Here is a 12,745-nt window from a genome sequence, read left to right as displayed (position 1 = left end):
TGACAAAATAGAGATGGCCAATCCCAAAGCAAGCTGTTTCTCTGCCTTTGCAAAGGGTCATCGGTAATGTCGGCGATAGGGTGTCAAGAAAATTCTACCTTGCAAAATTGTGGTCAAAAGATTAGATAGAAATGGCAATATGCAAATTAAAGACTCAAACTATATTCTGTACTTTCATCTCCTTCAAGTTAAAACTCATATTTGTATCATGAAAAACAAAACCAGTGAGCCACTAGACTCAACTTGCTTGACCAGTCAGTGAGATTGTGGTCAATCTACACTTCTGCTCACCACTGGTCATCTCTCATCCTTTGCTTAGCAAGTGCATTTTATCAGTGATGCTGTAATGGTTATGAACATATTAGCATGTTTTATTACATATGTGAAAATAATGAAATAGGCCAGTAAAAAACGTCAACAAATAAGATATTGATCAGCTTGAACTAGTGAAACCATTTATTTTTTTAAATCCACACCACTATCAACATTTTATAGATAACCAAACACTAAATGTATCTCTATCTCAATCTAACCATTAGATGGGAAATTGAATTGTAAATTTTATTTCACTGCTTTGGACAGGATTCAATTTAGCAATTCAGTATCTTTCGAGTTGAGGCAACAGAGAAGTGGAAAGTCAAATATGACACATATTCCACAGCATTATCTTTGGTGCAGTGACATCCTAACTAAAGGTTTTCATTACACATTAGAAACAGAATACAAAAGCAAACAAAAATACAATTAAAGTGCACTGTCCCAAAAAATATCAGTGCAATAGGAAATCAAAATAAAACCCCACACTATAATACCGGGATGAATAAAATTTCATACCATAGTACCAGACTAACTGGGCAACTATTTTCCATTTTCCAATTCCATGCCATTTTATGTTATACAACAGTAGTTCAAGGAGCATATTATTCACGCCGTTTACAGCCTTCCAGACTTGACAATGAACTCAATCTCAAACTACCACAACCATTCATCATTTGAGAGCAGCCTCAACCAGTCATGATTGTACTGCTCTCATTTATACTTCTAATACTTCTAATACAGCCATATTTTGTTTCTCTTAATATTTTGTTTCTCTCTAACCTTTTGCTTAGTTTAGTTTAGAGATACTGTGGAAACAGGCCTTTCTGCCCACCAAGTCCACATCGACCATTGATCTTCCGTACACTGGTTCTATGTTATCCCACTTTCGTACATACTAGGGACAATTTACAGGCGCCAATTAAACTACAAACCTGCACATCTTTGGAATGTGGGAGAAAACCCACACTGTCAAAGGTAGAACGTACAACCTCCGTTCGGACAGTGCTCGTAGTTAGGATCAAATCTGGGTCTCCGGTGCTGAGAGGCAGCAGCTCCACAGCTGCGCCATTGGGCTGTCACCCTCTTGGTTCTTTACTCCACACACATCCTATCTCAATTCCAGTTTAAGATTTATAACATCAACTATTTCCCATGCTGATAAAATGCAATTGATTTGAAATGAAAATTATTTCAATCCCCACTAATGCTGCCTGATCTGCTAGATATTATCTGCATTTTTTTTTAAACTACAGATTCCAAGCAGTCACTGTGTTTAGTCTATCCTGTGACCATAGATCATCCACAGCAGAAACAAGGTAAATAAGGATTAAGTAATTAAGTGTTTTAAGATGCAATATTACAAGTTCTACACATTTTAGTTACCCAATTTTCAATTTTGAAAACAAGAACTGTAAACCCTCTCTACACCTCAAAACTCTGCAAAAGACAACTTTTCATTGTAAAATGAGCACAGCTGAATTACAATAAAAATATTTTACCATGTCCTGCACAGGCATAGGCTTTGGCACAATCACTCAACAGGCTGGGTGAACTGCTGCTGTTAGCTTGCCTCTGTGGGGAAAAGAAAAGCGTTTTTATATGTCCATTATCTCACACCACACAAGTTTACCAATTCCTGCAGAATTTAGTGATTTTCTGGTCAACAAGTCTTCACAAATATTACAAGCATAATTATCTGTATAGGTAGAGAAAATAAATTAAGATAGAGGAGATATCAACTGGAGGACCAAGGCCAGTACAGCCTCCTTCATGAAAGATTTCACTGTAATATACTCAGGATAACCAAGGTAAGATGCTGCCTGTCCTGATGAATATCTCCAGTATTTTCTTGGCTTCAAATCAAATAAGAAATTTCAGAAAAACATATTTAATCAAAAGTGCTTAGATATGGAACATGCTACTCCAGAACAACTGAGGAAAATAACAGATGAACTATAAGTACACAATGAACAAATTAAGAGAGGGTGTATTTATAATACGACAGAAAATATAGTGGAGTTTCATTTTGGGCATGAACTGTTAAAAATGCAATTAGAGACTTATCTTTCTCAGTGACAAAGTACATATCCTAAAACCACAGAACTTTTACATTATGTAACCATAAACGTCATTCAAATAAATAATTGCATAAAATTATGGGAGGAATAGATCAGGTAGATGCACAATCTCTTGCCCGGGTAGATGCACAGCCTCTTGTCCAGTTAAGGTAACTGGGAAAAGATTTAATAGGAATTGGAGGGGTAACCTTATCACACAAAGGGTGGTGTGTGTATGGAACGAGCTGACGGAGGCAGCAGTTGAGGCAGGGACTATCCCAACATTTAAGAAACAGTTGGACGGGTACATGGATAGGGCCTATTTCCACGCTCTATGACTAACCAGCCCAACATGTCAAGCTTTGAGTATTGTTGTTGAAGATAATAATTCAGACCATTATGGTGGAATCACAGACTGAAGGTCAGAGAACAGATTAAGATAGTCTTGCTTGTGATAATACCAACTAACACTTGTCTTGCTATGTGTGAGATGCCAGAGGACTGGAGGGTGGCTAATATGGTACCTTTATACAAGGGCTCCAAAGAAAAAACAAAGAACAATAAACCAGAAAGCCTGTGGCAGGCAACAAACTAGAGGAATACATGTATTTGGAAGGTCAGCTGTCAAGTAAGGAAAAACCAGCATTGTAAGATAATTCTCTATATAATGAAATACCAATTCAAATTTCACATGCGAACCATTGTGAAATAACTTTGAATATAATTTTTGTTGTCGGTAAAATAACTTCTAAAATTACCAATTCAATCTGGAGTTACCATCAATTCAACTGCAATGACAGCTCATCGTCACTGTAAATGCTATTACATAATATCATAGAAGGAACAGAACTGGCAGCTATCTGGTTCACTAGCTGTGTCAAAGCTGGGTGTTGAAGTGAAGTTGACATGTCCTCTTATCTGTTTAAGAAAGAACTGCAGATGCTGGCAAAATCGAAGATGGACAAAAATGCTGGAGAAACTCAGCGGGTGAGGCAGCATCTATGGAGCGAAGGAATAAGTGACGTTTCGGGTCGAGGCCCTTCAGACTGATGTGGGGGTTGGGGGCGGGAAGAAGAAAGGAAGAGGCGGAGACTGTGGGCGAGCTGAGAGAGGGAGTGGAAAGAGGGAGAAAGCAAGGACTACCTGATATCGGAGAATTCAATGTTCATACCGCTAGGGTGTAAACCAAGCGAAATACGAGGTGCTGCTCCTCCAAATTGCGGTGGGACTCACTTTGGCCATGGAGGAGGCCCAGGACAGAAAGGTCGGATTCGGAATGGGAGGGGAGGGGGGAAATGGGAGGCTGAGCCACCGGGAGATCAGGTTGGTTAATGCGAACTGAGTGGAGGGGTTGGACGAAGCAATTGCCAAGCGATCTCACCGATGGAGAGCAGTTGACCGCTAGAACAGCGGATGCAATAGATGAGGTTGGAGGAGGTGCAGGTGAACCTCTGCCTCACCTGGAAAGACTGCTTGGGTCCTTGGATGGAGTGGGGGGGGTAAAGCGACAAGTGTAGCATTTCCTGCGGTTGCAAGGGAAAGTACCAGGGGAAGGGGTGGTTTGGGAGGGAAGGGATAAATTGACCAAGGAGTTACGGAGAGAGCGGTCTCTGCAGAAAACCGAAAGGGGAGGAGATTGAAGATGGGTGAATCCCACCACTGGCCACATCTTCCCATCTCCTCCCCTTTAGGCTTTCCGCAGAGACCGCTCCCTGCGTAACTGCTTGGTCAATTCGTCCCTTCACATTAAAAAAAACCCCTCCCCCCTGGTACTTTCCCTTGCAACCGCAGGAAATACTACACTTGTCGCTTTACCTCCCTCCTCAACTTCATCCAAAGATCCAAGGAGTCTTTCCAGGTAAGGCAGAGGTTCACCTATTCCTTCGCTCCATAGATGCTGCCTCACCCGCTGAGTTTTTCCAGCATTTTTGTCTGTCCTCTAATCTCAGGTGTTATCATTTGTGTCCTCAGAAAACACCTCTTTTCAGATTCGTCAATTGGTGATTAAATATTGTTAGTTTCTCTCTCATTAGCAATGTCTCCAAATCACCTAATATGTAAAATAATTTTTCCATCTAGCTCTCTCTTTTACCATTATCTGTCGATGCAGAGCTGCTGTGAACTATTAACCTTTTCAAAATTTGTCTTGCATAAGAAATTTCCCCGTTAACCAATTTTCGCATCTTTCCCTGACATACAAACTACCTTTACTTGTGATACAATAATGAATGCAAACTCTTTCCCAAACACTAATTGTATTGCAATGTGGAACTTAAAAAAAGCAATCTGCATTCATGTAATGCTTCTAATGTCATAAGAACATTACAAAAATCTTCAAAGGGCTTCTAAGGAGCCCTTATAATGAGATAAGCAAAGGTAAGCAAAGATTTGGTCAGGGGATTGATTTAGGAAAAAGGGAGAGGTAAAGAAGTTTAGGGAGAGAATTCTAGAGCCAAGTCAGCTGCAGCACAGCCATCAAATGTAAAGTTATAAAAATCAGAAGACATAAAAAGCCAGAAGTGTGCAGATTTGAAAGGGCTGAAGGAGTTGGAAAGAGAGCAGGCATACACAAGTACAGACGACTGCTGAGTTATAGCCATTTGGGTAACAGAAATTCACCCTTGCAGAATTCACACAGCACTACACAAATATTTGAGAAACTAAATTAATTTGCTTTTATGAAAATGATTTGAGAAAGGAAAATAGAAAAAAAAAATTGGGGCCAGGTTCACAGTGGTACAAGTCCAAATTAGGTGATAATCAATCCAGTGGTCATTGGTACCTGTCAAGGTGCAAGAGATGCAGACATTAATATGGCCCCACACACAAAATGATAAAATCTAACAGATGTCAGTGCGCATCACCAAGTCTGAACAAGGTGTTTGCGATGACAAAGCCACACACCAAGCACTTTGTCAAGTGAACGACACCAGTGGAGTTGCCTCCCCAACCAAGCTCTACTGCATAGACATCAATGCTCACATACATGTGGCCATATACCCCTACCACGTCTCACGTTCCTGGTTCTGATTTGGCTGCAGTGTGCATGTTATGCCAATTTTGGAGATCATACTTTTAGAATGAGAGGCAAAGTGATTAATTATGAAAGGAAATTAAATATTCCCCAAGAAGTATTTCTGTGTTATAGGGCAGAGTGAAACAAGACAAATAGGCAGCTTTTTAGAGGTAATGATGAGCAAAATGGTCTTGTTCTACACGATTCACTGAATTTATGAAAATACACTTGGCATAAATACTTAGGACACACCACTATTATTGCCACATGGACAGAGATAGTGAAAAACTTTGCTTGCTATCCAGTCAAATCATACTGTACGTGAGCACAATCAAGCCATGATGGAGACAGAAAAGGTGAGATAGTTGAGGGAATCTAGACATTAATGCGACAAACAGCCAATACAAGCTTTCTCAAACTCATTCTCTAAATATTAACCTACAACCTGGGGATGACTTCAAGCACAGCTTATCCTACAGCAACCACACTCTTGCCCAAACAAATATTCCCTTTACCCCAATCTTTTTGTCCGACACCCTCTCCAAATTAGTTATTTTTATTTGCATGAATATGCAAACCCTCTAACAATCACAGAGAAACCATAATGCTCTTTAGCAAGAACAATCTCTGCAATCTATCACATTCAGCGCAGCACTTGGGTTAGTTATTTTGGTGATGAAAGTCATTTTCACAACGATAAATTTATAATACCTGAATCAAAGGGTACTTTGGCTCAGGTGGCCCTCCTCCAAAGCCATTGACCCCAATAAAGCTGCTGCTGAAGTATGAGTTGGTGAGGTTATCTGGTATTGTTGTATCCATTCCTGGAACTGGAAAATAAGAACATTTCAAATTGTTTTATCCTAATCAAAATAATACTTAAACTAGTTTTTTTTTCTGCTCTTGATATGCAAGCAATATTAACATTTATTTCTCATCTGTAAGGCTATTGTTTATTACCACTGGCGATCAAAAAAAAGACCGCCAGACTAGTGCACTGGATGGCCACAGGTGGCATTGCGTGTGACCCACACTGTCAGTACGAGTGTCTCTGTCTCAAAAGAGTTACTTGTTTACATCTGCAGTTGTTGGTGGTGTTCCCTCAGTTTTGTGGAATTCTTATTTTATTTTGCTTACATTTAACCCTAGCTATAACTTCTAAGTGACAGTCATAAAGACATTTCATATTTGTATTATTTATGTTTTCAGTAGGTGCTTTAGAGAAACGGGAGTGGTACCATTGTTACCATGTGTTCTCCGTTGGTCTGGCAAAATGAATAATCCAGCAGGGGTCTGGAACCTAAGGTGCCAGAAAATCTGTGGTAGACCTGTACAAATTAAACTACACAAAAATCTTTAAGAGATGCATAATTTTTATGGCTCATGAGTTAGAGAGATGCAGCTTGGAAACCAGCTCATCGAATTTGCACCAATAATCTATTTTGCAAGAATCATACATTTTCTAAAATTCTCCTCACATTCTCTTCAACTCACCTAGATTCTACCTACACTAAGGGCAATTTACAAAGACCAAACCCATGTCTTTGGGATGTAGGAGAAATCCAGAACACCTGGAGGAGGCCCATGTGCTGACAGTAAGAATGTGCAAATTCTAGACAGACAGGTTCAGGATTGAACAACTGCCTCTGGTGCTGTGAGACAGTGATTATATCTGCTGCACACAAATTGTATCCCTCAAGAAAGACTTGACATAGTTTTCCCAAAACAATAATCACACTGCATTTGAACATTTACAAGTTATGGCTTTAACTCACTGGTCTGCCACACAGAAGAAAATTCTGCAATACGTGAGAATACAGTCTTTATTCCTTTCTGGGCAATTTATTTTTGAAGAATCACAACAGATTTTCCAAGTTTAACCCTTTAAAACAATACAAGAACAGGTAAAGATATTTAAACCAAAATGATTTCATCAAGAATTGATAATCCAGAGCAGACATATTAGAAATTAGAGCCAGGCAGCATGAAACCAGATTTTTACATCCCATCCATACACAAGATAGGAAAAATATATAATACGAATTGAACAGAACTAATAAATGAAAGGGATACTTTTATTCCTGAAGTCCAGACCACTTCCAATTGAACTAATGCATAATCAGCAACTTTATTAAAGTTATTCTACTTGCAACCACTTGTTGCTATTAGCTCTTTTAAGGCTTTCTTCTGCTTTTTTTTTTTTTTTTTAATTGGTCACAAATAGTGCCAGAATATTGCCAGAGATTTAAACAAAACTATCTAAATTTTTTTTTTTTTTTTTAAACACTGCATATTGCAGATAAAATACACTGATCATTACAACTGCAATCTTTTGCGTAGAGCAACCTCCAATGTTATCCCATCCCTATCCCAACCACGCCAAATGTCATTCTATACTTGTAACCATCAGTGCAAGTTCTACGCCACATCTATTTGAAAAGGTTTTTATCATCTCTACTAATCTCCCATGGCTCAATGTCTATTTCCACCTCCTCTAAGTGCCGGTTTCCCACCCCCCCAATAAAATAAAACAATTATATAAACGTAAGCTTGCAGAACATTTAAAGCCAGATGTTTAAAAGTGTTCATCTAACTCCGTTCCTGACAACATGAACTCGTGCGTTATATCCACAAATTTCAAAAAATGAATGCATAAATGTTAACTGATACATTATATTAACAGGCATACTAAAGAAAACCTACAAACAATTTGGTTGTCAGTTGTCATCTTTAACAACACTAAGCCGATCCCTAGATAATGCAGCACCAGTTAGTCTAGCAATGTGTTATTTTCTTTCCCCTCAGAAAGTAAGCTATCCCTCAACCCAATAAAAATGTAGTCACTTCCAAAACATTCTCTTTTTGACAAGATCGACTTGGAATAGCTGGTCCTTTTTGTGTAGCACCATCCTTTCAGGGTCAACTTGACAAATGCAAAGCGCCGTTTCCTTCCAATGAGCATTTTGTTTTAAAAAAAAGGAAACAGAGTTTACTTGCATCTTGCGACTGAACCTCCTTCGGTGGTTTTAATAAATTGAAATAATATCCACAACACACTCACTGGTGAGAAGCTGCCCAGGCTCTACCAAGCTGCTGAGCTCGTTTTTCTTGGGCCCTCCGTGCGGGAATCCTACTCCTCCTCCTGCTGTTGCTGATGATGATGATGATATCCCGCCACCGCTTACACCCCCTCCACAACCGCTAACGGAGGCGACACCTCCAGCAGCCGCTGCTGCTCCTCCTCCTCCGCCGCCGACCCCCGGCGTGGCCGCCCCGACTCCCAGTCCTGGGTGGTTGTTATTGACGACAAGACCGAGGCTCGCGGAAGCGGCGCCATTACTGGGATCCTCGTGTAGGAACTGACACTCGTCGCCGTAGAAACAGGTCTTGTCCTTGGCGTAGTAACGGCAGTATTTCGCCTTGCAGCTTACGCCTTGCAGCCCGCCACCGCCGCCGCTGTTCATGGCAGGCGGGGACGGGAAAAGACTGGAGAAATCCACCTCAGCGGCGGAGAAGGCGGCGACAGGGCCGCACAGCCGCCGTTCCAGGTTCGCTGATCCTCCCGCGATTCAAATCCGGTGCGGCGGGGACGGAGGCGAACACGGACAACATTGGAAGGAGGGCTGGCGGCGGCAGGGCGGGAGGAAAACACGCACTGACAGGTAGGCCCGGTGCCTCCGTCTGCTTCGATCAATGCAATGACCAGGTGAGGCTGAGACTTGACTTCCCCTCCCCCGCGGCGATGTATGTGTTACTACGCCTGCCGATGTCCTGCGGAATGTCTCTGGCCGCAGCTGGAAGTTTTTCTCCTACTGTAAATATATATATATATGTTTTTTTAATTCCGGCTGAAAGCGGCCTCCTCCTCGGACCCGGCTGGCGCCTCTCTGCGCATGCGCGACCCTGGCGCATTCTGGGCGCCAGAAGGAATCAAAACAAATTGGAGGCGCGTCGCCGTCGCCGGGCCCGGCCTGGCCTGGCCTGAGGGCAGCGCTGAACCTCCAACCTCTTTCCATCGCAGTGTTGCATGCAATTAGCGGCCCGAAAGAAATGAGGTAAAGTGAAGGCGAAATTGATTGGTGTTACGGTTTACATGCGGTTTTTTTTTGTTATGGTGTTGGTTTATTATTGTCACGTGTAACGAGGTACACCGAAAAGCTTTGTTTTCCGTGCTCTTAAATCGGAGAATGGAGAAGCAAAGTACTGCAGATGTTTGTGTTTATGCCAAATTCAGATTCAACTTTAATTGTCATTGTCAGTGTACAGTACAGAGACAACGAAATGCAGTAAAAATCTGTTTCCGCCCAATTTCCGAACCGGGGACCTTTCGCGTGTTAGGTAGCAATGTTACAAAATTTTGAGATTTTAAAAATCAAGTCTGTAATTTATCCCATCAGATAAAGCATAAAAATAAGTTTAATTTGACACCTAATTCACTTTCATATCTCAAGTATTTAAAAAGTTATGGCCATTTTCATACTCGGAAATGAGCATCTTGTTCCCTATTGATTTTCTATGGACATAACAAAAAAGTTGTGATCGTGAACAGTCAAAAGCCCATAACTTTCTTAAAAATTAAGAGAACTGAATGAAATTTTCAGTTATCATAGATTGAAGCATTCTGAAACAAATATAAAATAATCTTACTTGGATGACCTGAAATTAAAGCATATAATTAGTTAGTTACCTAATTGTAGCTAATTTCAGACTTCAATTACTAGATCTAAACATCTATCCATTTCTTAATAAATGATTAACATTTTTAAATAGCCTAAATGTCCAAATAATATTCACAAATAATTCACAATAAAACATGATTTTTAAATCTCATTTACATTAATTTATAGGCCAAATGGAAGGAATTCAGTGTTCAATTGCTGTAAATAAATGCCCATTTAAATCAGCTTTCCAGTGGGTCCCTGTGGAACGCGCTGGTTTAGAACGTTCACATTGCGGTAGATTTGTGCCCTCAAATGCCCAGAAAAATACTGCGCGATATAATGGGGCCAAAATGAGCTACTCGCAATAGTAAACTTTGTATAACGGGATCTTTAGAAGCCCTTTTTAATGTAAAAATATACAACCTTCCTTCTGCTATCTGCTTTATGAGACCCTGCGGTTGCTGGTGTTCGCGGGTTTAGAGATTGATTTTTAAACTACTATAACTATTATTCAAGGCCTTTAAACCTAATAATAGCTTTTGCGACGGGGTCTTCCAGCGATTTTTCGTTAATAATTAACTAGGCTGAACATCTTCGATTTGAACAGCTTAGAGAAAATCGCGTTTTAAACCCGCCCCCTCTAAACGGCGCCAAAATCGCGCACACCCGTAGCGGCAGATTTTCAAAGACGCTTCAGGTAGGCTTTGCAACATACCTATGTTAGGCGAACGTGATAACCACTACACTACGGAAACAAACCTAAATTGCTGTAGTAACTCAGCAGGTCAGCCAGTATCTCTGAAGAAGGTACACAAAAAAGTTGGAGAAACTCAGCGGGTGCAGCAGCATCTATGGAGCGAAGGAAATAGGCAACGTTTCGGGCCAAAACCCTTCTTCAGACTGATAGGGGGTGGGGGGGGCGGGGACAAGAAAGTAAAAAGGAGGTGGAGCCCGAAGGCTGGGGGATGGGAGGAGACAGCAGGGGGACTGAGGAAGGGGAGGAGATAGCAAAGACTAACAGAATTGGGAGAATTCGATGTTCATGCCCCCAGGATGCAGACTCCCCAAGCGGAATATGAGGTGCTGTTCCTCCAATTTCCGGTGCTGCTCGCTGTGGCCATGGAGGAGACCCAGGACAGAGAGGACGGAGTGGGAGGGGGAGTTGGTGCTGAGCCACCGGGAGGTCAGCTTGGTTATTGTGGACCGAGCGGAGGTGTTCGGCGAAACGATCGCCCAACCTCCGCATGGTCTCACCGATATAGATCTGCTGACATCTAGAGCAGCGGATGCAATAGATGAGGTTGGAGGAGATGCAGGTAAACCTCTGTCGCACCTGGAACGACTGCTTGGGTCCTTGAACGGAGTCGAGGGGGGAGGTAAAGGGACAAGCGTTGCATCTCTTGCGGTTGCAAGGGAAAGTGCCTGGGGAGGGGGTGGTACGAGAGGGAAGGGAAGAATTGACAAGGGAGTTATGGAGGGAGCGGTCTTTGCATAAGGCAGAAATGGGGGGAGATGGGAAGATGTGGCGAGTGGTGGGGTCACGTTGGAGGTGGCGAAACTGACGGAGGATTACTTTTTGTATGTGACGGCTGGTGGGGTGAAAGGTGAGGACTAGGGGGACTCTGCCCTTGTTGCGAGTGACGGGATGGGGAGAGAGAGCAGTGTTGCGGGGTATGGAAGAGACCCGGGTGCGAGCCTCATCTATGGTGGAGGAGGGGAACCCCCGTTCCCTGAATAATGAGGACATTTCAGATGTCCTGGTGTGGAACGCCTCATCCGTGGAGCAGATGCGGCGTAGACGGAGGAATTGGGAGTAGGGGATGGAGTCCTTACAGGAAGCAGGGTGGGAAGAAGTGTAGTCCAGATAGCCATGGGAGTCAGTTGGTTTATAGTGGATGTCGGTCAGAAGTCTATCACCTGCAATGGAGATAGTGAGGTCAAGGAATGGTAGGGAAGTGTCGGAAATGGTCTAGGTGTATTTGAGTGCCGGATGGAAGTTAGTGGTGAAGTGGATGAAGTCAGTCAGTTGTGTGCGGGTGCAGGAGGTGGCACCAAAGCAGTCGTCGATGTAGCGTAGGTAGAGGTCGGGGATGGGGCCCTGGTATGTATTGAACAAGGATTGCTCGACGTAACCAACAAATAGGCAGGCATAGCTGGGGCCCATGCGTGTGCCCATAGCTACGCCTTGTATTTGGAGGAAATGGGAGGAGTCGAACGTGAAGTTATTGAGGGTAAGGACCAGCTCCGCTAGGCGGAGGAGAGTGTCACTGGCTGGGTATAGGTTGCTTCTCTGGTCGAGGAAGAACCGGAGGGCTTTGAGACCATCCTGGTGGGGGATGGAGGTGTAGAGTGACTGGACGTCCATGGTGAAGATGAGGGGGTGAGGGCCTAGAGAATGGAATGCGCGGAGACGACGGAGAGTGTCTGAGGTCTCTTGAACATGGGTAGGGAGGGATTTAACCAAGGGGGATAGAATGGAGTCAAGGTATTTGGAAATGAGTTCGGTGGGGCACGAACAGGCAGAGACAATGGGTCTTCCGGGACAGTCAGGTTTGTGAATTTTGGGGAGAAGGTAAAATCTGGCCGTGCGGGGCTGGGGAACGATGAGGTTGGAGGCTCGGTCGGGTAGGGCATTGGAGTTGATGAAGTCGGTGATGGTGCTGGAGATGGTGGCCTGGTGCTCGTCAGTGGGT

At 42.8% G+C, this 12,745-nt stretch overlaps 2 protein-coding genes across 3 annotated transcripts in view; one reads left to right on the top strand and one right to left on the bottom strand.

The window, feature by feature from the left end:
• Positions 1-9,299, bottom strand: part of pan3 (poly(A) specific ribonuclease subunit PAN3) — an 86,945-nt gene extending 77,646 nt beyond the window's left edge. The window contains exons 1-3 of the mRNA XM_033022836.1: positions 8,453-9,299; positions 6,103-6,221; positions 1,818-1,890 (exon numbers count right to left, since the gene is read on the bottom strand). Coding sequence (XP_032878727.1) covers positions 1,818-1,890; positions 6,103-6,221; positions 8,453-8,855 — 595 coding nt within the window. The 5' untranslated portion in view covers positions 8,856-9,299. The remainder of the gene's footprint in view (positions 1-1,817; positions 1,891-6,102; positions 6,222-8,452) is intronic.
• Positions 9,300-9,303: 4 nt separating this feature from the next.
• Positions 9,304-12,745, top strand: part of flt3 (fms related receptor tyrosine kinase 3) — a 69,320-nt gene continuing 65,878 nt past the window's right edge. For both annotated transcript variants that reach the window (XM_033022835.1, XM_033022834.1), the window contains exon 1: positions 9,304-9,446. The gene's annotated coding sequence lies outside the window, so the exon portion shown is untranslated. The remainder of the gene's footprint in view (positions 9,447-12,745) is intronic.

This window comes from Amblyraja radiata, chromosome 6 (assembly GCF_010909765.2).
Source record: "Amblyraja radiata isolate CabotCenter1 chromosome 6, sAmbRad1.1.pri, whole genome shotgun sequence".
Classification (NCBI taxonomy): domain Eukaryota; kingdom Metazoa; phylum Chordata; class Chondrichthyes; order Rajiformes; family Rajidae; genus Amblyraja; species Amblyraja radiata.
The sequence above is the reverse complement of the archived record's forward strand: the minus strand, read 5'-3'. Positions and strand labels throughout refer to the sequence as shown.